Source organism: Metopolophium dirhodum, chromosome 1 (genome assembly GCF_019925205.1).
Source record: "Metopolophium dirhodum isolate CAU chromosome 1, ASM1992520v1, whole genome shotgun sequence".
NCBI classification, from domain to species: Eukaryota; Metazoa; Arthropoda; class Insecta; order Hemiptera; family Aphididae; genus Metopolophium; species Metopolophium dirhodum.
The window spans coordinates 30,251,057-30,278,783 of record NC_083560.1 but is presented as its reverse complement, the minus strand read 5'-3'; the positions used below and the strand labels follow the sequence as shown (position 1 = coordinate 30,278,783).

The following is a 27,727-nucleotide window of genomic DNA, read 5'->3' as shown; positions in this document are numbered from 1 at the left end:
TTATAAAATTACAAAAAAAATAACTAAAATCATTATTCTTGATTATTTATTATGTAATTTCCCTTTACTTAATCACATTTCTAATTACATATTAATTTATATATATTATCGGATAGATTATTTACTTACTTTTAAGAAATTCTATGTACTTTTTATTTATTTCATTATTAATTTAAATATTCGTCATTGTTTAAATATTGTAAACCTCCTTTGAAATTGCTGTCAAGTTAAATTAAAAGTATGCCGATTATAAATCGGAATGTAAATTAATAGTAATAAAAGCCATGATGCATAATTAAGGCTATGAAATAAAAATTCACACTAAATAGTAAGATAAGTGTAAAATTTTTTTGAAATTGAAAACTGCCATTTTTTTGTTTGTTATGCCATATTACATTTATTTTTAATTTACAACATTTTTAATTTGTGTATTTATTTTTAAACAACAATTTTTATTCTAGATAAAAGGTAATTATATTTAAGTATTTATAATTAACAAATCTACATTTTAAAAGATCTGGGTAAAATGAATGACTATGTTAAAATTAGGTATATTTAATTTCAATAAAATATGGTCACGATTTTCATACTAAATGAGAAGATATAGCTTGTGAATAAATAATAGAACTGATATTCAATACTTCAAACATTGTCATCTAAAAAGAAAAAAAAACCAATTAAACCATAATTAAATAAAAAAATCTTCATATGCTATCTTAATGTACATGGTTCATTTTAATAAGGGACAATATTTGCTTACCATGATACAACCATTTTGTTTCTTTCGGATTTTTGTTGCCAGTTTTTACATACATGGTATCACCTTCAGGTCTTTTCTGTTAAATAAAATGCAAATTATTTTTGCTATATCCTATAATATTATGTTTATGGTCCCCACACACTGCAGTAGTGGCGGTAGCAGTTACGGCAAAATTAGTCCGGACACAATTTTACCGCCTCCGCTGCAGTGTGTGGCATCCTTTATACATGCATATATATATATGATGATACATTACAAAGCAACCACATTGTTATAAAAATAATTAAGTGCTCACAAGTACTTTTAATCTATACAAGTATATATTATTGGATAAATTAAAATACTAGCTAACTTATGTACAATAACTTATGACCTATGTCCTACAAAAGATTAAAATATGATTTAGTTTTTCACTAAAAATAGAAATATTCCATCTAAATGCACTCAAAATCTTATAAACATTCAAAAAATACAGCAACAAGCAAGTACTTACAATCAAAAGTAAGTACTTGATGTTGTCTGCCTATTGATGTTATTTTTTTTTATCAAAATATTCTAATATTCTCAATGTAAATATATATATATTTGCGAAACAATTTTTATTCTAGACAAAACAAGATTATGATCCATCCATAATTCTTACTATTCTACTCATGCAAAGGTTCAAAATGATCAATAATAAAAAAAAAAAAATTATAGATCATTTTTCCATAACATTTTTAAATAAACAGCTAATTATAATATTACCTATCCCTATAGTATGCTTTTATAAGCAAAATAGTAAATCAACTTTAAATCTTAATTTTAAGTTTAAAAATGTATCTACATAATATCTTACCCCTTTATAGCAGCATACACTTATAAAAATATACATAAAACCATAGAAAAATGTAGGAATATATTATAATGAATTAAATTGAAAAACATTTAACATTTATAATATTATTTATATTCATGTTCTAGTGAGAATTTACTTTTTTATGTTATGTCTTATGGGTAATGTAATCTATATTAAGCAACTAATAAAAATTAGTTTAAGCTCTGCAGAATATCATATATCATATTGTTGTTTGTATAATATTTGTGAAATCACCTTTTCTTTGCAGCTGCTTAGCATAGACATAATTGAAAGACAAACAGACTGAACTGTTAATACTGGTGACCAGTCACTAGTAAGAATAGATAAACATATATGGCCATTACTATACACATGTGGATGAACTGGAATGTTTTGGCCTACAAATGTAACCTAAAAAAAAATATATTTGTAAATAAATGAACTATTATAATATATTAAAAAATGTTTACTTCAGGCGACTCGAAAGGATATTTGGTATCAAATTTGAACCGTAACTGGAACTGTTCTCCATCATATAAAGTGCCTTTAGGGCCTTGCATATTTATAATCCAACTAAAAAATAAAATTAAACATAAGATAGTATTGATATTTTACGTACAAAACATTTTTTTTAGTATATACAATTTAATTTGAAAATAATATACCTAGTCACACTAAGTTGTTGTATTTATAAAATGTTAATATTCAAATGATAGTTACATTATTGAAAATCCAAGTTTGGATTTTTATAATGATTGTAATTAAATGTTTATATTTTCTACAAAACTTTTTATTTGATGAAATAACTTTAATTTGTTGGAATAAATGTTTAACATGTCTGGTGCTGATCTACATATTGAAAAGATATAATTACTCGCCTCTAAAATATTAGATTATCAACTATAAATTAAATAATTTGGATAGTCTAAAGGTTTAGAATATTGTAGAGTATTTATATAAATCCCAATTTCTGTTGCAGAACTAGTAACAAATACATTGATGATAGATCAACATATTAGCCATAAGATCTAAAAAAAATTCTATATTTTAATACCTATAGCAAAAAACATAATTAAACCCAATTCATTTTAGAGTTGAAATAAGTACCCAGGTATATATGAAAACTAGACATTTTAATAAAATTATAACAAGACACAGATTACGTAAAGTATAAACATTTGAATAATATACATTATTAAATAAATATTGATTAAACACATAATCAATGATTAATATTACTTACTTTTTAAGATTTTGTTCAGCTTGTACATCTACAGACATACCTGGCGGAGGTTCTCTGGCAAATATTTTAAACTCTTTCATAAGTCTGTTCTATGAAAAAACGAAAAATGATAATAATTTTTTTATACGATAAAGATGTAATTTTCACAATATATATGGAAATACATACTTCAAATGGAGTTTTACCTGCCATCTCACGATTATTTCCGACACTAAAATAGTTGAATTAATCTTATGTTTTAGTATTAATTATCGTTTTGCTTGATCATCAAGAATTTAGAAATTAATATAAAATACGCCTTATTGGTAGTTTACTAAAATCGATGAAAGGGAATGTTATATTCCTACTCGATTAGCGCAACACGAGACTACGAGAGAATCGCGAGCTTTTTTTCGGAGCAGGTTATCACAGTTTTCTTATCATCGTAAGTTTGTCATTACTCAATTTAGACTCGTCGATTTCTACAACTTGACCTACACTGTATAATCGTTAAATTTTTTGGGTGAAAATCCATAGATGTTATAAGAATGGATAGGACATAAGAACTTATCACATGAAACTTTAGTGATACTATTTTTAAGGTTATATGGGGCAAATATTGATAAATAATAATAAATATTTAACAAAATTTAGAGTAATTTTCCAGGCACAAGTGGCACAACAATCAAAATACAAACTGACAAATATCTAAATATAACTGACTATCATGTTATCATTATTATTTAATAAAATAGTTTTGCACATAACTTTAAAAAGTCCCATATCGTCTTTCTCTCTTTACGTTCTCTCTTCCCCAAAAAAGCACACGGCCCCATATGGAACTGGTATAGGCATGTCCTATCCATTCTTATATTATCTATGTGAACATCAGAATAGTTGAGAAGTAATGCTGACGTTGCCAAAAAAAATATCGAAAATATCCCTCGACTTGTTATGTAAAACCACCTTGGGTAATCCTTGGAGTTCAAAATAAAATGCAAAAGTTACAAAAAAACGATGATAATAAAACCGTGATAACCAGCTCTGAAAAAGAGCTCGCGTTGCTTCCGCGATCAGGTTCTAGAACCACAACCTAAACTATTTTCTTTGAAATTTGTTCCATACTTTAGTAACCGATTAGTAACCATTCGTAACCGAAAATTTGGAATTAGTAACCTAAACCAAGTACCAGGAAACCCGTTTTTCCCAAACAGGTGCTGGTGTCACGTTACGCCAGCACCCGCACATTAAAATGAGCTATTTAGAAAGTTCAAAACCAAACTAGGTTTTAGAAATCGATTAGTAACGATTTGTAACCGAAAATTTGGAATTCGTAACCTAAACCAAGTACCAGGAAAACCGTTTTTCCCAAACGGGTACTCATATTATAATCCTTAATATACTCTTCGCATATATTTTTATCAAATATATACAATCATATCCTTGATCAAAAGTATTTTGAGTAGTTTTTTTTAACATGAAAATTTTTTAAATTTTTTAAATTTTTATCATAATTTTAAATTTGTGTACTTATTTATATTATATAAAATTTTTTTTATTATTTCTTATATTTCAATTTTCTTACTGAATACGAAACAAAAATATTTAAAGAAATGTTATGAAGTATTAACATAGTTATTTTTTAATTCTAATGAACCTATTTAATTTATTATTGTATTTTATATAAATATTTTATTTTTTATTCATATTTGTTTTTGATAAATTAAAAGGCTGTTTTTATGTAGTAAATATTTTTATTTAATAAAAAAATTGAACTAAAAAATACTAATTTAAAAAAATTTTAATTTTGAATTAATAAAAAAGGAATAAAATTAACTAAAAAACACTTTTGAATATAAAATATTAATTTTTTTATATTATTTATTTTTTAAGTCCTTAACTATTCATATTGCTTTAATAATATTTATTTATTTATACGATAAAAATAATAATAAATAAAACTAAGACTTTTCTTTTGTTTCAAACTATGGAAATTAAATTCCTTTTCCAATAGTTTAAGTGGTAGTGTTTTACCGTAATGCACTTGATTAGTGCTGAAAAAGAATATTTTATTTTAATGAAACAAGTTATTTGTTTTAGTAAAATACAAGTTTATGTGTGTTGAAAATATACTTGGGTAGGTAATGTAGTTTGCTAATTATTTTCTGCTTTTGCTATTTACTTTTCAACGATTTTCTTAAACAGACGTAATATATCCTATTCACTTCATTAAAAGTTCTGTTTTTGTATTTTCAACTAAAAATGTATCAAATAAATAACACAATTTTTTATGTCGTATTAAAAACACTTAGTTGTTTTTTCACAAGTTGTTTTAGGATATAGTTGCTACTATAGGATAACTTATGTCCTAAAATCAAGTATAAGCCAAACCATATTATAAATAAATAAATACTCTTATTTGTAGGTTTTCTATGTGAAATGAAAACGCTTGCCAAGTCAGGGAGCGGCATGTAAACTTTCTTGAATTTTAATTTTTAGAAATGTATTAACTGATATCACACCCAAGCGGTATAACAATTTGAATTCAGAAAAATGTGAACAGCCCAACAAAAAATCATTTCCATCTTCATTTAGTAAGATTGATCTTCGAAACCGGAGAGCGGACTTTGTTGTTTGGGGTCTTGTTAGATTCTCATTGGTTAGGAGAAGTGCAGTGAAGATTTTCAGAACTTTATTTTTAATTAGTTAATTTACTACAGAACATTAAAAAAAACTAAAACAAATTTAATTGGTTGTTTTTTGATGTTTTTCAGCTTTACAGCTTTGTAGTGAGTTAACGATTGGAGAGTTCTGAAAATTTTCACTGCACTTCTCCTAGCCAATGTGAATTTAACAAGACAAATGAAAATCCAGCAAAATATAACGCTTTTTAAGAAAAATGTAATTATTCAATTTTTTAATTTTTATTTAAATTTTTTTTTCATATTGCCTATGATAAATCTGGTAAATATCATATGCTGTATGCTTGTATTCGTTTTAAGGAAACAATTTATGTCGGCATGATATAAATTATTTTGTATTTGGTAAGATTGTTACACATAATTTTACAGTATACCTAAGTACTAAACTATAAAATATAGCTAGGTAATAGCAGAATAAAAATGTTTATTTTGATTTTAGCTAATGAATATATAATAATTCAGTTGAAACTGTTTACCGTGAACAATAAGCATGGACAAGAACTAAACAATATCACTAAAAAAACTGATCTGCAATTATATGGTATTCTGTCGACTATTATAAAGTATAAACATTCCAACAGCAAGTTATCAGCCATACGCAGCTATATTTCACAAAGGAGATGACTTAAACTCTGGTAAGTACATAGCGTACTTGAGAGAGATAAATTCAAAATGGATTTGTGCAAGTAACATGGATTTTTCTAGAAAAGATGGTCAACCAACAGTAGAGATGTCTGTGTCATAGTTTTAAGAAAAGTATGAGGTTGTTGTATGAACTATGAACTACAAATTTCAAAACTGTTTGTTTATCCCAATTTACAATCAAATTTAAATACAAAATAATGAAAGAAAATCTCTATTTTAACCAAAATGTTTAAATGATCTCAATTTATTCATATTCTAGATTAAACCTTTTATTAAAATGTGTTGCATAAAATTTTTATTTATGCTTATATAAAATGTTAAAATTAAATTAGTGTAATTTTCAAATATTAATTTATTTAATTACATTTAAAAATAATTATTTACTAGATTAAAATCATTTCTAATTTACAATCTAATAATATAATAAATAATAATACAGTTTATGAAGCCCCAATATTTTCTGTTGATACTAATATATGTTAAACTTTTGCTGTGTTATGATGGAAATATTTGTCATCTTATAAAACTGTTACGACAAAAGAACAATCAAATTTTCCTCAGAAGACTGCATCATGTCGATATTGGTTTCCATTATTTCAAAAGGATGAAAGGCAGCCATATCATGCCTGAAAAGTGTTTGTAAGGTTTTTAATTATACATGGAAGTTTAACCCAAATTAGACAACTTGATTAAAAATTAATGTTAAATGAGTAACAGCAACCTAATTGTGATGAATTTATTTACTTTAATGATAACGGAATGTGTAGGTCGTTGATATTATCAATTTTCTTTTCTTCCATATTTTCCCACACATTCACCATACACATATCTTTTAGACTGGGCTCTATGAAAAAAGAAATACAAGATATTGTTTTTTTTTGCAATTCGGATAATGATAAAAAATTTAATATTTTACTCAGATCTAAAATATGAAGGTCATCATGTTCCTTAAGATTTGCATTAAATTGTACATACTGATCCGTAATTGATACTGGTTTGGGAAATATCGGACTAATACCACCGGCTATAAATATCCTGTCATTAACTAATTGACAAATCTGTCTTCTTCTAGCACACGGTGGCGTGCCCTTCGGTAATATTTTCATCCAGGTGGAACTCACTGGATCATATCGATGTATGTCTTGAAAATGCAAGTCCTTGTTCTTGTTAAACCCACCGAAGATGTAAAAAAAGCCATCTTTCACAACTGTAACCAATCCAACACTTTCATTAGTAACATTATGGTAGGTACTTTTGGTAAATAGTTTTGGCATACATGCAGAATGGCTACGCCGTGCTATGGGTTTACTTCCATAGACGTTTGGACGTATCCACTTTCCTCTAGAGGTATCTAAATAATAAATATAGGAACAATATGTATCTGTATCGATTTGCCTTGAAGCTGCCCAATCACTGCGGCCACCAAATATATACATTTTATTATCAATAGCAGTTGCAGTATGATAATCTCTATTAGATGGAGGACGTCCCTATGAAAAATAAACCCATCAAAATTGTTAATGGCATACCTGGTAAAAAGATACAATTTTATAGTCAAATATTACCTCTGTCTTAACTATACTCCATTCCATGGAGTGCAAGTTTAACATATACAAATCCGAAGCGAACAGACCCGAGCCTTCTTCATATCCGCCAAATATGTACATGCAATTTTGAATGATACATGCGGAATGGCCATCTCTTGGCTCTGGTTTATGTCCAAACACACTTGGTGTTGTCCATTTTAGAGTTTCTAAATTGATAAAAATATTTTATTGTATAAGAATTATTACAAATATGTTTTATGTTTTTAGGAAAAACATATTTCAAATCAAGAATCAGACCAGCTGTTGATTTCTTACTAATAAAATGTTTCGTTATTAAAGCTCTGATCTGATTTTTTATATTATTACAGATATAACATAACTTTTCTCTTTTTTGTTTTAACGCAATGGTTCCTAAACTTTTTAAGTCTATGCTTCTCTTTTTAATTTTAAAAAATCTCATGCTCATCCACTTTAAATTAGAGTTTAGACGACCTTTTTACAAAACAAATGCAAACATGAACATTTAAAACATAAAATGTTTAGCACTTTTATCCTGCTCAAAAATAAAATAATGTTTATTTTGAAGGCTTATAGAAACAATTACTATGCAAAATTTGAATTGTATTTTAGTTCTATTAACTGCTCAACTAATCAATAATGAACTGGTCAGCTATTTATTTGTCTTGATGTATTTATCAAGTCTTGACTTGTCAGCAGTTCAATTTTGCATATTTATTATATGATTTTAGTAGTGAATAAATAATTTCAATAACAACATTACAATACCTTTGTATGCTAATATTATGATTTTAATAATGCACTGTACAAATATGAATGAAATATTTTAATTAGCAAAGTACAATTAAATTACCTACCCTTTTTGGTTCGATTATAATAATAATGATAGATACTACTATTTATTTATTTTAATTACCTATTTTATAAGTGGCGTAAAACCTATGTCTTAAGAGGACGTTAAACCCAGTTTTCAAGTAGACAATATATCAAATTTGAGTGTTATATGTATTTTTAAATAGGTATTAATATTTAACATACTCATAACTTGGGTTAAAAATCAAAATATCGTTAAAAAACACCAATGAGTGTACATGAATATTCTGATCTTTGAGTTTGAAAATAAGTCAACTCATTATAATATTTAAGTTAACAACACAATATTGAAACTGCTGAGCATTCATTGTGGTGCGTGTTATGCAAAAGTTGAACAAATAGACAACACATGCAAGCACATACAGTTTTCTTCTTATTTTTTTTAATAATAAAGAAAAATTTAAACATAATTTTATTTAGGTACCTAAATATATTATTTTTTTTTCTTTTATTAAGATATAAAACAATCAATTACCTGTGTTAAAACAGTACAGAGTGTTACAAGCTCTATTACCATTAAATCCGCCCCACAGATAAATATTAGATCCAAGATTAATTGCTGTGTGGCCATACCTCATGAACGGTGCACATGAGCAGTCTTGATTATTTAGCTCCGGTTTCCACCATTTCAATTTTTCTGGAATTACAAAACTAGCATAATACTTACATATAATTACATTAGGAATGAACTAGGGCACGCAGCGCTATAGCCTAGACGTCCTACAACATTTTACCAGTGTCTAGTATATGTATGTCGATCGGCTTGAATTTTGTGTGGTCTACATCGACGCAGTAACCACCAAACGTAAAAATGCTCGTGCCAATCGCGACGGCTGCGTTGCTGACCAGTTTAGGACCACCGGACGTGTGAACCGTCCAATACATATTGTGCGGTATCGTGGAACTAATGGAATCCGTCGACACTCCGCCGGATGAGTTCGAGGAGACTGACGAACGCGAGGCACTGGTTACACAAACACCGAACTTCTATCGCTTTGAGCTCCTACACAGATTTTTTTTTAAAAACTTTTTCTGAAAACACAAGTGCCTAGAAATCCGGTCTCGAGTGAAAACGGGAGCACGAGACTACGAGAGTTGTATGGGAGGTTAAACACTTAAACCTGTTGATAAGAATTAACACATCATACAGCATAGGCCCGGACGAAAATCGTGACGGCCATCTTCCTAACGCGCAATCAGTGTGACCATTCTATGAACTAAAAGCTACCTGGGCTGGCCGCCAAAATATTTAGAGGCCGCTCCAATTTCCACCCCATTATATTGTTAAAATACCCAAGAATCCAATAATTGAGTAAAACAGTTGCCCCATATTCAAACATTTCTATTATGATATTTGTTATTATTACATAATTATCTTTAATGCTGTGTTCTCACGACTATGAATGTCAATAATACTTTATTTGTTGTGTAAAAATGCTTGACAATTTAATAAAAAGCTCCTACTATATTTTTACAATGACATTTAAAAAATATGAAAAATATATGGACACACATTTTTTTTATAAGCATTTAAAGTTCAAATGTAGACAAAACACGTAAAAATCACGAACATGTGCAAATTATTTTGAGTTAGAAATTCATATAATTATTCTTATTAAACCCAAGATTTGAAAATGTAATACAAAATTCCTCATAAGTTCCTCTACCTTAACCAATAAAAAAAATATCTACAACCATTTCTCAAATTAAATTTTTATGACCGTTTGAAGTTCATATTTTTACAAGATTGGATATTCACTCGATCTCTCATGTAGCGATTTTGTTATTTTGATGTACCTAATTCAAAAACAAACAATTGTAGATACATGGAAAATTTGCTGAATGTTTACATTTTTATCCTCTATACACCATACAACTTTGATAATATTTTGACTCTTTTTGAGCTGTTTACGAGCATTGTCAGTTTTCAATTTTTTTGGTTTTTTTTTCTATAATTGTCAATAAAATGTTAATAGTGTACATACTACTGTAAAAATGTACAGCCTTGTTTACAGTATTTCAGAAAAACACAATGAATTACCACTGTACTCGTTTAAATATTATATTGTTAATACACTACAATTTATTAACTACAATTAAATAAATTACCATTATTTATTACTATTCCTGTGCTCATAAGTTGCTTGGCTTAGTAGGTGCCAGGTGGTAAACTTGTCTTATAGTATTATAGTTATGATAGTTATTTTTTTAATAAAATAATTGAACATAATATGGATTAAAATGATCTGATAATTATAATAATTATTATTTGAATTTACCAGTTTTCATAGCATTTCGATGCACGTCTTACCCAGTTGGGTGTTACCCATTATGTTGAATTCTGTTCTCGAATCAACAATTATTATTCAAACTTTGACAACTGACAGTTTCTAATTATATTTGAAATTGTATTGTAATGCGAGCAATGTATATAGCTTGTCATTTGAATTGTATAAAAAAAAAATAGCTAATACATTTTATTACAAAAAGCTAACATACCTACAATATATTCGTGGAATTACAAGACCCGAGAACATTTGGCTTACAACAAAAATTTAAAAAAAATAACAATACCTAAAATATGTGCGGGTTATGAACAAAAAACGAGCTTATGTATTTTTAATATTTTTAACTGCTATTGTAACAATACATCAAAAACCTTGTATTCATTTTTCACACTTTTTGACCCAACAAATAATATTTTATAGATATTTATAGGAAAAAAAACTAAAAAAATTGAAATTTGAAAGTGTCCGTATACAGCTCAAAACGAGTCAATATATTTTCAACATTTTATGGTGTATAGAAAATGAAAATATATATATTCAGTAAAATTTTCATGTATCTGCAGTTATTTGTTTTTGAATTACAACAAAATAAGGTAATCACTACAAGAGAAATCGAATGAATATAATATCCTATAGGTATTGTAAAAATACGAATGCTTATAAAAATGTAATTTGACTTTCTTATAGGCAATATTTTTTTTTGTTGATAAAGGTAGACAAACCTATAAGGAATCTTGTGTTACATTTTCAAAATTTAGATTTAAAAAGAAAACTTTTTAAGAATTTCTAAAAAAAAATCTTAAATTATTTGCATATTTTTGTGATTTTTACATATTTTGTCAAGATTTGAACTTTAAATGCTTATGAAAAAAATTGTGACCATGGTTTTTTAATATTTTCAAATGTCATTGTAACAATATAGTAATAAAATTGTATCGACATTCATGGGAAAAAAAGGTGGATAAGTGGATGTCGCTCTGCTGTACAATAGGTTACAAGTGGGTCACTGTAATGTATGGTGTTAAATTTGAATTCAATGATATAATATCATTGTATAAGAAAAACGATTCTGAGCGAAAACGGTCAGTCAGCCTATAATATTACAAAGTATATTTGATGATATTATTGTGAATAAAGTAATTTATATATAACCTATTTACGTGGAACCTTGCTTTAAATTTTCAATCCTTAGCTATAAAAGTTGAACAATATAAAATATACATTTCCAACTACAAAATAATTATTAAATTATAAATTTGATAAATTTTGTCAAAATTTTAACTTTAAATGATTATAAAAAAAAATTGTGCCTATGTATTTTTAATGTTTTTCAACTAGTATTAGAACGATATATCAGGAGCCTTATATTAAATTTGCACGCTTTTTTATACAACAAATAAATTTGTATTGATATTTATAGAAAAAAAAACTAAAAAAATTGAAAACTGACAATGTCCGTAAACAGCTCAAAAAGAACCAAATTATTTTCAAAATTGTATGGTGTATAGAAAATGCTAATATAAACATTCAGTGATATTTTCAAGTATCTACAGTGATTCGTTTTTTAATTACGATAAAATAAGAAAATTGTTACATGAGAAATCGAATATCAAATGTTGTAAAAATATAAATTTCAGACACTCATAAAAATTTAATTTATGTTTCTTGTAGACATTTTTTTTTTTTGATAAAGGTAGATAAACTTATGAGTAATCTTATATTATCTTAGATTTAAAAAGAAAAATTTTTATGAATTCTAAACTCAAAATAATTTGCTAATTTTCGTGGTTTTTCCGTATTTTGTCAAAATTTGAACTTTAAATGCTTATAAATAAAAACTCTGACTTAGGATTTTTAATTTTTTTCATCTGCCTTTGAAACAATAACCTAGGAGCCTTCTATTAAATTTTCAAGCTTTTTTACTCAACAGGTAAGATTTTATTGATATTTATAGAAAAAAAAACTAAAAAAAATGGAAATTGACTATGTCCGTAAACAGCTCAAAATAAGTCAAAATATTTGGAAAATGTTATGGTGTATAGGAAATTCAATTATAAACATTCAGTCAAAATTTCATGTCCCTACGGTCATTAGTTTTAGAGTTACACCAAAAACCAAAATCGATTTTAACAAAAACAGATTTTGCGTAAAAATTCCCGTTTTTCCTTAATTTTTCTTTTGTTTTTTCACGTCGCTTTTGAAAACTACTGGTAAATTTTTACTTTTGACTCCCCCAAAGTACCAACTAGATTCACTTTCCTATCAGAAAAGTTATGGTTGAAGAAAATCCAAGCACTTTTACTGTCCTAAAAGGTGATGACAGACACAAAAATTAAAAAAAAAATTTAAAAATTAAAAATTAAAAAAAAAACACACATCATTGTAAAATCAATACATTCATCGTTCCACTCATAATCTAAAAAACTAATAAAATTGGAAACTGACAATGTCCGTAAACAGCTCAAAAAGAGTAAAAATATTTTGATAATTTAATCGTGTATAGAAAATGCTAATACAAACATTTAGTGAAATTTTCATGTATATACGTTCATTTGTTTTAAAGTTACACCAATAACCAATAACAAAAATACAAGATTATATTAGGGCTTTTGAAAACTGGTCGTTTTTTGTGCATTAGACCAATAAGCGGAAAAGATTTACTTCCAGAAGTCCAATTTTAATTTCGAAAAATTAATATAAGAATTTCTCCGCTTTTTGTATGTGTTTTGTAGGAAACGAATTTTTTTTTTTAGTAATACCAAAGTAAAAGTGAAGTTTGAAAAAAAAACCAATTTGGTAATATACATCTATACTAATTAAACAATACTACAAATCAAAAATCCACTTTCTACGTATTCTAGAAAATACTCTGATACTTTTGAAATTGTATTTAAGTAGGTAGGTACAAATACATTCAATCAGAAAATATTCAAAATACTATTATGCAAAAGTATTTAAGAACAAACATAAATTACTTGGCTTGTATCTAAAGACTTTAAATTTTACTTGTTTTATTAAATATGTAAAAAAAGGTGGGTAAGTGGATGTCGCTCTGCTGTACAGTAGGTGACAAGAGGGTTAAATTTGAATTCAATAATATAATATCATTCTGAGCGAAAACGGTCAGTCAGCCTATGATATTACCAAGTATATTTGATGATAATATTATTGTGAATAAAGTAATTTATAAATAACCTATTTACGTGGAACCTTGCTTTAAATTTTCAATCCTTAGCTATAAAAGTTGAACAATAAAAAATATACATTTCTAACTACAAAATAATTATTAAATTATAAATTTGATAAATTTTGTCAAAATTTGAACTTTAAATACCTATAAAAAAAAATTGTGCCTATGTATTTTTAATATTTTTCAACTGCTATTGTAACATTATATCAGGAGCCTTGCATTATATGTTCATGCTTTTTTACCCAACAAATACAATTTTATTGATATTTATAGAAAAAAAAACTAAAAAAAATTTAAAACTGACTATATGTCCGTAAACAGCTCAAAAAGAGTCATATTATTTTATAAATTTTATCGTGTATAGAAAATGCTAATATAAACATTCAGTGAAGTTTTCAAGTATCTACAGTATCTACAGTATCTACAGTATCTACAGTCATTCGTTTTTTAATTACAACAAAAAAAGAAAATCGTTACATGAGATATCGAGTGAATATCAAATGTTGTAAAAATATGAATTTCAAACGCTCATAAAAATTTAATTTCACTTTTTTGTAAACATTTTTTTTTTTGATAAAGTTAGACAAACTTACGGATAATCTTGTATTATATTATATTTTCAAACCTTAGATTTAAAAAGAAAATTTTTTATGAATTTCTAACTCAAAATAATTTGCGAATTTTCGTCATTTTTAAGTATTTTGTCAATATTTGAACTTTAATAAAAAAAAAAATTGTGACTGGATTTTTAATTTTTTTCATCTGCCTTTGAAACAATAATCTAGGAGCCTTCTATTAAATGTTCAAGTTTTTTTAACCAATAAATGTTATTGATATTTATAGAAAAAAACTAAAAAAAATGGAAACTGAAAATGTCTGTAAACAGCTCAAAATATTTGAAAAATGTTATGGTGTATAGAAAATGCTAATATGAACATTCAATCGAAATTGCGTGTACCTACGGTCATTTGTTTTAGAGTTGCAGCAAAAACCAAAATCGATTTTCTCGAAAACAGATTTTGCGTAAAAATTCCCGTTTTTCCTTAATTTATCTTTTGTTTTTCACGTCGTTGTTGAAAACTACTGGGAAATGTGTACTTTTGACCCACCAAAGTACCAACTAGATTTACTTTCCTATCAGAAAAGTAACTGTTGAAAAAAATCCAAGCAGATGACAGACACAAAAATACACACATCATCATAAAATCAATAAAAAAATCTAAAAATAATTTTGTAATAACAAAATATATATTTATATAATTAATTAATTAATTATTTAAAATTTGTACTGTCGCATTTATCACAATTTGGAACTTTGAACTAGCTACTTAATAGTTAATTTATTTATCTATATATTAATTTATAGTTTATCTAGTTAGGTACTAAAAAATAAAAATGTACTTATTATATTTTATTTTTGAAGTACTTTAATATTAATTAAACATTAAATGGTGTTTTATGAAATATAAAATAAATTATTATTCAAATAAATGTTTAATAATCTGATTTGAATCATAAATAAAATTCTATACATAATTATTATCAAAAAACAATCTGAAGTATGACGAATAATTTTGAAAATAATATACATATATTTGATTTCCAAGACGATATTTAAAATAGTCTCATAATAATTAATTTTTGACTAATAGCTTCTATGTAAAATGCTGCTGGTACTGCCTGTATAACTTCGGTCTTTGAACAAAAATGGCTAATATGACTTGTATTTATTTATATTCAAAAAATTCAACTATTGTAAAAAATTAGTATATTAAATATAAATATGCATATCTATATACCTATATTGTATATGTGTGCGAAGTGTGAGTATAATTTAAAGTATAAAAATAAATACATAATGTGTGTAGGTACACTGAAATATATTAAATAAGATAGGTATCCCTCGTACATGATTTTCAAGACTAAGTTTATAAATATTACTTATATTACTTATAATTGTTCACTGATTTAAAAAGACAATCGTAAGCAGATAGTATTTATCATCAGATATTATAAAAACAACTATCATAATTTATTATTACATAATAACTTGAACCCTTCTGCCATTATATTTACAATTTACTTATGTGGTTTCTATGGTTTTTATACACAATGACCTGCTGAATTACAGTATTACTAATAGCATACTGGTTTACAAAATTTAACTTTTTTAATCATGAGAGTTAAATATTAACTAAATTAAAAAGTAGATCAATTACAGATTTCAAAATGTTACGACAATGATTTTGTATTACCTGTACTTTTTATCAGGTACGTCATGATCTACCATATTCTAGCACTAGTCAACATAACTTCAAAGTCAAAGAACTGGGTACTTAGGGTACCTACCTACTCAAATTATTTGATCCACCCTATTTTACTCATCCCCGCATTTATCATACAAAGCCGAAGGGGGTGGGCGCTGTACTAAGATGTGAGGTTCTACACATTATGTCCTGATGAAATCGTAAATATTTTAAATATTTTTTATTTTATTCTTGCAGTTTATTTGCTCCCGGCGATCCTAGACAGCGTATGCTATTACCATTGACTATACATTATCAATGATATTACTAAGAATATTTGATTATATTATTGTCAATAAAGTAATTTATAAATAACCTATTTATATGGAACCTTGTTTTAAATTTTCAATCCTTAGCTATAAAAGTTGAACATTTTATACATTTTTAATTACAAAATAATTATTACATTTTAAATTTGATCAGTTTTGACATAATTATTTGGAAAATGTTAAGGTGTATAGGAAATGCAATTATAAACATTCAGTCAAAATTTCATGTCCCTACGGTAATTTGTTTTAGAGTTACACAAAAATCCAAAATCGATTTTCTCGAAAACCATTTGCGTGAAAACTTCCGTTTATCCCTAATTTTTTTTTTGTTTTTATCGGCGGTTTTCAAAATTACTGTGAATTACTGTGAATGTTGACCTCCCCAATGCACCATCTGTCCATCTAGATTCACTTTTCCATCAGACAAGATACTGAAGTTGAAAATCAAAGTATTATTATTATTATTTCAACTACTTATCGTGTACACAGACACAAATAAAAAAAAAACACACACACACATCATTGTAAAATCCATACATTCATCGTTCCGCGCCGCTCAGAATCTAAAAATTGAACAAATCTAATTCAATAAAATATTGATTAAAATAGTTATATAAAACTCTTTTGAAATCAAGTGCTCTCTACTACGTAACGAACAAATATGAGCAACCAATGAGTAATGATGATATTTTTGAAATCAGTAGATTGGGTTCTAAGTGATGGTGTCAATATCGTCGTGTAACTTAATTAAACAATAATTAAATTTGCTTATAATATATTAAAGCGAATAGATTTATTATTGTGTTATTTATAAAATGTTTCATTTCCATAACCACATACTGGTTAATAACAGTCGTAATTTCATAATTTGGTCATTAAGAGGATGTCAGCGCACTATTTGTTTTCTCTCTCTGACCCACGCGCAACATAGACAAAACGCATTTACGCAGAATCAGTTTTTCTATATTTTTAAGTAATCTTAGAGTAAAATCACCTATAACAAAAAATATAGAAAATAATATTTTTGAGAGAATGACATATCGATTTGTCTAAATATTGTTTAAAAACAATTTAAACATAATTTAAATTTACAACATTTTTTTGTTTATTTTGAAAGTCGAATAAAAAGTCAAATAACAATAAAATATAAAATCGATAAGTAATTCCCTCAAAAATATTATTCTCTATATTTTTTGTAATGGGGGATTTTATTCTAAGATAACTTAAAAACATAGAAAAAATAGTTCTGCGTTAATTCGTTTTGTCTATGTTGCGCGTGGGCCAGAGAGAGAAAACAAATAGTGCGCTGACATCCTCTTAAATACTATCCTAATCTTTTTTGTCCAATATAGATAAAATGATAAATAGGTACTTCAATTTGATTTAATTTTATATTTTGTTGTAGATAATTGAACTATATGACGATTATTAAAAAAAATATCATAGTTATTATGAAAAAAATTAAAAAACTATATTTTGTCCACTGACCACTTTAATTATTATTTTATTGGTATAGCTAATAATATTTTTCGATATGTTTTACATATTTATATGCCTTGGGTATTATAGAACACATTTTTTCTATCTTTATTTGAGTATTTTCAAATTCAAAATACTGACTTTTGGTCTATTTTAATTTTTGAACCACTGTGCGTCGCGTACCTAGGTAGAATATTGATACCTACATGGCCACATAATGGTATAGAATATCTTTATAGAATATCATTTCTCTCCTCAATCGAATAATATTTATTAATTATTGCCGAATGAAAATAATTTCGTAATTTCAATTTACCTATTATTTATACGTACCTACATCTTTTTCATAAAACTATAAATGTGCTTTAATAATAATAATTATACAAACGCGTAAAAATCGCGTCTTCACGGGATCACTGAAAAATAAATAGAATATCTGCGTTTTTATGACCACCTAGAATGTGCATTTAAATAATAAGAAATAAGTTTTTGAAGTTTTTTTTTTAAATTATAATTGTTTGTCGACGATAATAATTAATAATTTTTATCATTGTCATCGCACGCGCAGACCAACGACGGGTATTACCATTGATTATACATAGTATAATATAATAGTATAATAGTATAATCAATGGTATTACATAATATTATATTATTAACATAGCCGGCTAAGTTTTCGGCCACTAACTAACCTACCAAACAGTACTGGCAGCACGCCGGGCTGCCGGGGCATCCACGACCAACTGAGACAAGTCCAAGAGCGCGCTACGGGCCCACGGCCCAGGTTGTGTCCCGGTGGCCCACTGGTATCTCGATTCGTGCCCGCGGCCCATTCTGAAACATAATAATGGGCCTGCTCTCGTCCACGACGTTCACAATATTTCACATCAGGCGGTAAACAATTAACAAGTGAACAATATTTCGTACCGACGCTGCCGCAGCGCTCTGTTCGTTCTCTGCGTTATACCGCTCGACTGCACCCCCCCCCCCCCCCCCGCGACTAACCGCTATAGACTCCGGTCACTGAGCACATGACAAAAAATTTAGTGTACCACGTAAAGTATAGTAATACTAAATATTTAGTTATTTAGTCACGACTGACAGGTACGTGTCAAAGGCGCAACTAGGGTCAATATTTTGGGGGGCTGGTATTTTATCAGCAGCGCAGACTTTTTTAATTTTTTTACTATTGAATACTATTTTATTGATAACTTATTTTTATTCTTTTAATTCTAAATTTGTTTCTTTTTATATCCTTGTCAAATAAAAATACCGTGCCGTCGTTGTTATCCTTCAACGTTACAACAATATTATATTATAATATATTTAAATTTATCATTTATGGACAATTTGATTTTGGTTTTTGTCGATTATAGGTAATAGATCAAATAAATGTTTTTTTCTCCAGGAACCAGTTTATCGTCGACGACAATCGAAACGGTACGTCGGTACCATAATTAGCTTATAAGTCAGTAGCAAAATATATAATTATCAAGGCTGGGCATTAACGAGTTCAAAAGTTAAAGTTAAGTTAAAAAGTTAATTTTATTTAAACTTTTTAACTTAACTAGTTACTTTTGGCTTTTCATTAACTTAACTGTTAACTTACTAAATTTCTTTCTTAATTAACGTGAAATTAACGAGTTAATTTTTCATTTTAAGAAATAAGTTAAGTTAATTTATTTTGTTTTTAATTTTATAATATTTCACTATTTCAGTCTATTTCGTTTTTATGTCAAAAAATATGTATCGTAAATTGTTTGAAGTTAAAAATCGAATCTAGGTTATATGGAAATACTGTATGAAGTATAAACACTAGGTATATCCTATAATTATTTAGTTTTGGGTTGGAAAAAAATTAAGTACGCTATCGTTGTATAAACAAATTAACTTTTTTTTAACTTAATAAAAAGTTAATAAAAAGTGTGTATTAACTTTTAACTTTTAACTTTTTGTTATTGGTGCATATTAACTTAACTTAACTGAGTTAAAAAAAGTCATTAACTTGCCCAGCCTTGATAATTATGCAAGAATCCAGAGACGTAATTATGGAGGTACACGATGGCGCACTTGCACTCCTTAATTATATTCAATGCATAGATATACCTATATTGCCTATATATTACGCCGTGCAACAAATTTGTCATCCAGAGTTAGGTATAATGTAGCAGGTGCAGAGATATGCTTTTGCACCTGCAGAAGCTGAAATTTATACCTATTAAAATACAATACTATTTCGCAATTACAAAAAAGTTAAGCGTAAATCCACAATCATTTTTTAAAAGCGTCTGAAGTTAAAATGTTGACAAAATTCATCAAAATCACGAAAATTGGTAAACATTATTACAAATTAGAAATTCTTAAAAAATGTTCTATTCATAACTAAGTTTTGAAAATTTAATTTAAGATTCCCCTTAAATTTTCCTACATTCAACAAAAAAAAAGTTAACCGAAAAGTCAAATTAATTTTTTACCAGCTTTTGAATCTAGACATTGATTCACTCGTAAATTAACAAATTCTCAACGATTTTCTTAATGTGTCGTTATTCAAAAACTAATAATCGTAAGTAAGTACATGAAATTTTCATCAAATGTTTATTTTACAATTTTCAAAACATTTCAACTTGTTTTGAGTTATTTAGAGATATTTTCAGTTTTCTGTTTTGTTAGTTTGGTATTCTATAAAATATGTCAATAAAATAGTATTTATTGGGTCAAAAAGCTTGAAAATATAATACAAGGTTCCATATAAGTTTTTGTTATAGCAGTTGATAAATATTAAAGATCCATAGGTACGTATTTTCTTTATAAGTACCTATTTAAAGTTTAAAATTTACAAAATGCATCAAAATGTCAAAAATGATCTACTATTGTAATAACAAAATTATAAAATGTTCAATTTTTATAGCTAAGGATTGAAAATTTAAAACAAAGATTTTCATAAACAGTTCTTATTGTAACCGAAAATTCTATAAAATGTCTAAACACAGATACTCCATTATTTTTTACAGAGATTTTAAAATTTGGACGAAATTACATAATCATTAAAACCAAAAATAACAATTTTAGTTATTATGTTGTAATTTAAAAATTTTTATTCGTGGGTACATTGAAACTTCTCAAGTTTATTATTGCATATAAATATTGAAATATGATAATATGCAAATAATATTAATTTAACTTACTGTCTACCGTATTAATAATAACAATATAAATATAGATAATATAAAATATCCAAGGCTGTCAAATCATCTCCACTGAGAATTGTTTTTCGTATACAATGGTAATATTATATCATTGAATTCAAATTTAACACCATTCATTACAGTGACCCACTTGTTGTCTACTGTACAGCAGAGTTACACCTACTTCACCGTATTTTTATAAGTATAATGTATAATGATAAAGTGTTCAAAATATACAGATTACTATACATACTAGCTAATTTCGTGCACTTCGTTGCCCGTTCAAAATTAAAATTTTTAAAAAATATGTTCAACTCCTTTTGGATGTAACTCAGTCTCCCTGGTAGGCAATCCCAGTACGTCGGATCGGCGGACAATGTGTGACAGCATATCAAGTAGGCAATGTGCAACAATTTGATTTGATGCATGCTTGCACCTGATCTGCTCGATTAACCAATGGGAACCAAATAATAAAATATACTAATTTCTACTAATTGTTTCTCCTATAACCAATAGCAACCATTTATAAACAAACATTTCCACCGTAAATCTTAAGATCCCCGTTTGAGCACCTCCCCGGGTTGGACCTTGGAGGGTGAAAAATACTTTACGATCTATTCTCATACCTACCAAGTATACAAAAATCATTCCTTTAAAATCGGTCATGCCGTTTCGGAGGAGTTTGACCACAAACACCGTGACACCAGATTTTTATACAGGTGTGGCAGTCAAATCCAACGATTTGAAAAAATAAAAAAAATAGAAAAACAATTTTTTATTAATTTTTCGCCAAACAAATAAAAACTATACAAGTGGAGTTTTATGTTATATATATAAAATTTCCATTTTTTAAAGATTGTGTCAGGCAAATGCCTTCCTTGGTAAGCCACACATTACTACTACATATATCATTACTTCTGTAATACGCTATTACCGCGAACGCACGCTGTTCACTCGACCATTGCTCCATGATTACTAAATTCCGGGTATTTAAAAGCGATAAGAACATACCCGAAATCTCTATTACTTTAGCCACAGTCAGCCCACCAGTTTATGTTAAAATCGTCGGGTTTGACTGCCACACCCTGTATATTAGATACTGTTATTAGATACAAAATCTTAATATGTCTATTTAATGGAATTACGCCAATGCAAGAAGCTTTTGCTTAAGAGGACGTTGCACCCACATGATGTGTCTCTCCGTCTAACAAATGTACAACATAACAAAAACTGTTTTGCGCGGGAAAGAACCGAGAACGCTACAGTCATAAGTTATGACTCACAACTAAGAAACGAAGTTTTCCCCACATAAAAAGGAGAACTATTAAAGTGCAATACCGTTTTTATTTTTCGTTATCGGAACTTCAAAAAAAGTTATTAAAGTTTGAAAAACACAAATAATAATGGATTTTGAAACAATAAGAACTTTTTTCGTATAATAGGTGATATCAAAAAAATAAAAACCGGCTAAGTGCGAATCGGACTCGCGTGCAAAGGGTTCCGTACCATTATCTATAATAATAAATTATTAATAATAAATGCACGCAGACGCGCAGACCGCGGCGATGGTTGCGAAAGATACCACGAACACGACGTGGGTACTCGTAGCCCGCAGCCAGCCCCGCCGTCACCAACGGTCCATTTCGGGCCCGACAGGTGTTATAATACATGTTGGCAACACTGCTTATATTATATATTCTGACGGGTTTTTTTAGTATTTGTTGTTATAGCGGCAACAGAAATACATCATCCGTGAAAATTTCAACTGTCTAACTTTCACAAACGGACAGCGGAGCCTTAGTAATAAAGTCTCGTTTTACCGTACGGAACCCTAAAAACGATATTGCACGGCCAAAGTTCTCCTCCATATGTGGTGAAAATTTCGTTTCTTAGTTATGACTTATGACTGTAGCCTTCTCGGATCTTTCCCGTGCCAAAACGTTTTGGCTATGCCGTACGTGTGTAAGACGGAGACAACATATCATGCAGGTTCGACGTCCTCTTAACAGCTATTATACTTAATAATTTAACGATACGAAAATATTATTACTAATTATTAGAACTACCTATTTACCAAAAAAATGGTTACCAATATATTATCATTATCGCTTATCGTCGGCGACGATCGATGACGGTATGGGATATGCATAATATAGGTTTAAACTAAACTAATATATAACTCTCTGTAGAGAAAAGTTCATTATTATGGTGCAACTAATATGCAGTGTTGGGTAGTAACGTAACGTGCGTTACTCGTTACTGTAACGTAGTTACATTTTTCAGTAACGTTATGGTAACTTCGTTATTATTAATTTTGGGTAACGCAAGAGTAACTACGTTAATTATTTAGAAGTAACTTAGCAAAAGAACGCGTTACATTATAAATGTAATTATATTAATAATTTAACTAGGTATTTATGTAATTACACAATTTTCACAGTATAATCTAATATAATTATATAAATATACGATTTTGTGTTAATATTATTTTCAATTTAACTGATTATAAACATCGATTATAGCCTATACAGGCAGCAACTGCTATAGTTTATTTATTTTTAGATCACATCTGATAAAATATGTACATCGATATGGTATGTCCGTGTTACGGACAGACGGTCGAACGGATTACCGATAATAACTATTGGTAGGCCGGAGCTTATGTCAACAATAAACAATTCATAGTTATATTATCAGTTATCACAGTGGTAATTTGTTGAAAATAACATTAATAACCTAGTACCTATCTATATTTGGACTGTATTAACAATAAACTAAACTAAATAAATTAAACCAGAAAATCCAGGCGTCGCGACATGCCGTCGCCCGTCGTATCACTTCCACTTCCAGTTTATTAGTTTTATTGACATATTGTTGAATCTATTTCAGTATTTGTGTAGCACTCGCTCACTGGACTGGCTCACTACACAATTGTAAATTGTGATACATTTTTAAAATGTTCTAATGTTTACTGTCGCTACTCGCTTTATAATTTATTAAATTTATTTTATTATGGAAATGGAACTACCGTGGGGTGCATATAATACATTTTTTTAATGTTTATCTAAAAATAACCAAAATATTGTAGTTAAATGTAAATTATGCGTGAAGTTGAAAACATTATCTACTTCGATTACAAGTAGTTCAAATTTGAAAAAACACATTGTTGTAAGTACCTAATTCAGTTTATTCATATATCTATGTAATCTCTTAAAATAATAATATACAGTATAATTTTGATTAAATAAATATTAATAAATAATAAGACCTATACAGGCTGATTATTATTTAGATTTTTAAATGTTTATATTTTATAATTTATTATTGCCTATTGAATATAGGCGAAACATTCCACAAAACTTAAAGAGCTTGAAGATCTTTTAAATAAAAATAACCAAAAAGAGCAAAAACGTAAACATGAACTCGAGTCAAGTATTGGCCAAAGTTCATATAAAAAACAAATGTCCATTGCTAATGCTTTCAACCGACCTCAAGTTGTTAGTCAAGGTAAGATATTACAATAATACATGTATAATATACCCGCAAACAATTTTTACTATTGTAAATTACTAAATTGTAATTTGTAATTTATATTATTCAGAATGTTTGGATACTATGATCACAGAATTCATAGTTTGTGGTAATCACCCATTCAGTACAGTTGAACAAGAGAAATTTAAAATAATAATTGATAAAGGATTTCCTAATCGACGTTCATTAACACGAAAAACACTCATGTCTCGAGTATCGACAAACGCAGAAAATATACGAAAAAACGTGAAAGAGGAGTTAATATCTACAAAAGTAAAACATGTCTGTGCAACTGCAGATTGTTGGTCTGTGTTTAAAAAGTAATTATTTATTAATTATTATCGATTTATCTTAATTTAATATTTGAATGATATGTTCAACGGGCACATTTTTAAATTAAAAAAAAATATTTTAGTTTTATTTAATATTAATACCTACATGGCTATATAAATTAATATTTAAATAATTAAGTTTACATAAGTCATACATTCTATATTATGAATATGAATATATATTTTATTTTATGTATTGAATAAAATGTTTGGATAGGCCATATAAGTAGGTGACATAGAGTCTATAAGCTATAGTTAAAACTGTAAAATAATAAAAAAATGTTTTTTCAGAAGTTATATTGGGATAACAGCTCATTGGTTTGATTTCGAAACTCTTGATCGGAAATCTGCTGCTTTAGCTTGTCGCAGAATTAAAGGGAGGCATACATATGATACATTAGCAAAAATATTGAACGATGTATTTTGTGAATATGGCATATTAAATAAGATAATCAATGTAGTAACGGACAATGGCTCTAACTTTGTCAAGGCTTTTCGGTAAGATTAATATTCAGTTATAATAGTAGGAAATTCATAGGTAGGTATCTGCTAATATAAATATAATCGCCACTAATTGGTGTATTGTTTTAAAATATACAATTTAATTTTTAGTTTTATTTTATTAATAAAAATATTAAATTAGCATGTAGGTTTTATTTTATCATAAATCATAATATCATTAGTTATTTTAATTATTTAATTTAATACCTATATTAGTTATTATTATTATATTATGATTTTTGCAGTATTTTTGGAGAGCAAGAAGATGTAACTATAAGTCAGTGCGAACTTGATGATGGTGGAATTGAAGAATATATTGAAGTTATTGAAATAGGTAATATTCTTGAAGAAGAAAACATCGATTCAGCGTATCGATTACCATATCATCATCGCTGTGCTAGCCATACTCTAAATTTAATTGCCACTAAAGACAGTGAAAAAGCTTTATCTGATTCCGTTTACAAAAAGCAAATTAGGATCACATTTGCTAGAATGCAATCTTTATGGAACAAACAGGAACGCACTAGTCTAATTGCTGATGATATCCACGATTCGTTAAATATTTACATTGTTGTACCAAATGCTACACGTTGGAATTCCACTTATAAGGCTGTCAAGTGTTTATATGAAAATTTGACAAAATCTGAACTGGAATTACAATCTATTTGTGATAAAGCAAACATTCCTCGATTTGACAAAAAAGATGAGTCATTTATGTCAGATTATTACAAGGTAGATAACTAGACTAATAGATTAATAATTTTAATTGATTATTAATTATTATAAATAATATATTTTATCCTTAAATAAATACAATTAATAAAAAAACTGATTTTGTAGGTTATGGAACCACTAGCCCAAGCTCTTGATTTGCTACAAGGGGATAAATTTATGTGTATGGGATACCTTTTATCTACAATTAGTTGGCTTAAAATTAAATTATCAAAACAATCTATATCAGGTGGTAGTTGTAAAGTGTTAGCTACAGCCTGCTTAGATGGTGTGAATGCACGATTTGGTTCCATGATTTCAAAGAAATCAATTATACTTGCAGCTGTTACTCATCCAAAATTTAAACTCAAGTAAGTATTAAAATAATAGTTTATTAAAAATAGTTTTTAAATTTGTATTTATAACTTTTATAGTTTTAGGTTAATTGTATTACTAATGAGTTTAATATTTTAGTATTTTAGTCTGGGACTCATAGACTATTTTTTATTTTTTTTTTGAATATTTAATAATTATCAATATATTTTTCACTTATCAACATAATATTGTGATATTCATAATTTGAATATGGATTTTGAAGGCATTCGCTTTTTTTTTTATTACTTTTAAACTATTAGGTACTTTATTATTCTATGGCAGCTATATATTAAATTTATACACTACATGGAATCAAATCCAGAAAATTTAAATATGCTTTTTAGGGTTCTTTTGGTACTTTTATTTGCTTTTAAGTAACATTTTAAAATATTTTATCAAAATGTGTTCTAAATAAACGTATTTAAAACATTAATATTTATTTTAACTTTGCATAATGTATTCCAAGGATATGGCTCAATTGATTATATTTCTTTACATTTAATTTAATTTAACAAACAAATTTTTAAAAATAACAGTCTTAAGAATAGAAATCTATTTGATTACAATTAATAATTTAATAAACTAATAAATATTTATAACACTCATTTTTGTAACTAATTTTTGATGGTTTTTTAAGCTTTATTTGAATGTTTGTAGAGCTTTATAATTATAGGTTTAATATAAGTGCTTTTTTTAGTTTTTTATTGCTTCAATTCCCACACTCTATTCATAATATAGATTTGTTTACTGGAGGGTTAACTTTTTACATTTTTTAATTTTATTAGTAATTTAAAATGTTAAATATAGTTTAGTTTTTACTTATTTATCCATATTTACTTTAATATGTATAATTTGTTATTGTTATTGTTATCATTTTATCACTAGGTGTATGGACCCTTTAAAAAAAGAGGAAGCTAAAGATCTTTTATTAAATGAGATTGCACTTAATTGGCAA

General features: G+C 27.4%; 3 protein-coding genes across 6 annotated transcripts; 1 reads left to right on the top strand and 2 right to left on the bottom strand.

Annotated features, from left to right (window-relative positions):
* Nucleotides 1-443: 443 nt before the first annotated feature.
* On the bottom strand, nt 444-3,209 carry LOC132935519 (ubiquitin-conjugating enzyme E2 W-like). Of its 3 annotated transcripts, XM_061002101.1 has the most exons (6): nt 3,010-3,209; nt 2,842-2,930; nt 2,069-2,171; nt 1,854-2,009; nt 761-836; nt 444-656 (listed from the first exon to the last, which is right to left on the bottom strand). In XM_061002101.1, exons 1-6 carry the CDS (start codon nt 3,031-3,033, stop codon nt 643-645), a joined length of 462 nt encoding a protein of 153 aa, XP_060858084.1. In that variant the 5' UTR covers nt 3,034-3,209; the 3' UTR covers nt 444-642. The 3 variants fall into 3 exon arrangements, with proteins under 3 accessions (XP_060858084.1, XP_060858083.1, XP_060858085.1); XM_061002100.1 differs by having other exon boundaries at nt 648-836; XM_061002102.1 differs by having other exon boundaries at nt 648-836; nt 2,842-2,925.
* Nucleotides 3,210-6,532: 3,323 nt separating this feature from the next.
* On the bottom strand, nt 6,533-9,692 carry LOC132936813 (kelch domain-containing protein 3-like). 2 transcript variants are annotated; one of them, XM_061003591.1, is made up of 7 exons: nt 9,340-9,692; nt 9,081-9,242; nt 7,733-7,920; nt 7,444-7,657; nt 7,084-7,374; nt 6,912-7,011; nt 6,533-6,793 (listed from the first exon to the last, which is right to left on the bottom strand). In XM_061003591.1, the coding sequence occupies exons 1-7, from the start codon at nt 9,488-9,490 to the stop codon at nt 6,697-6,699; spliced, it is 1,203 nt and encodes a 400-aa protein (XP_060859574.1). In that variant the 5' UTR covers nt 9,491-9,692; the 3' UTR covers nt 6,533-6,696. The 2 variants fall into 2 exon arrangements, with proteins under 2 accessions (XP_060859574.1, XP_060859573.1); XM_061003590.1 differs by having other exon boundaries at nt 6,912-7,374.
* A 15,245-nt stretch (nt 9,693-24,937) lies between these two features.
* On the top strand, nt 24,938-25,687 carry LOC132934082 (uncharacterized). The gene is made up of 2 exons (XM_061000364.1): nt 24,938-25,173; nt 25,477-25,687. The coding sequence occupies exons 1-2, from the start codon at nt 24,938-24,940 to the stop codon at nt 25,685-25,687; spliced, it is 447 nt and encodes a 148-aa protein (XP_060856347.1).
* The last annotated feature ends 2,040 nt before the right edge of the window (nt 25,688-27,727 follow it).

Bases quoted from the DNA above. Each gene is read 5' to 3' on its own strand.
- LOC132934082 (XM_061000364.1), top strand. From the start codon at position 24,938: ATGATCACAGAATTCATAGTTTGTGGTAATCACCCATTCAGTACAGTT. The intron at 25,174-25,476 runs GTAATTATTTAT...ATGTTTTTTCAG, and splicing joins TGTTGGTCTGTGTTTAAAAA to AAGTTATATTGGGATAACAG.
- LOC132936813 (XM_061003590.1), bottom strand. From the start codon at position 9,490: ATGTATTGGACGGTTCACACGTCCGGTGGTCCTAAACTGGTCAGCAAC. The intron at 7,921-9,080 runs GTAATTGATTGT...TTATCAATTTAG, and splicing joins TCTGTACTGTTTTAACACAG to AAACTCTAAAATGGACAACA. The intron at 7,658-7,732 runs GTAATATTTGAC...TATTTTTCATAG, and splicing joins GGAGTATAGTTAAGACAGAG to GGACGTCCTCCATCTAATAG.
- LOC132935519 (XM_061002100.1), bottom strand. From the start codon at position 3,033: ATGGCAGGTAAAACTCCATTTGAA. The intron at 2,931-3,009 runs GTATGTATTTCC...GTTTTTTCATAG, and splicing joins CAGGTAAAACTCCATTTGAA to AACAGACTTATGAAAGAGTT. The intron at 837-1,853 runs GTGATTTCACAA...TTTATTTAACAG, and splicing joins TAAGCAGCTGCAAAGAAAAG to AAAAGACCTGAAGGTGATAC.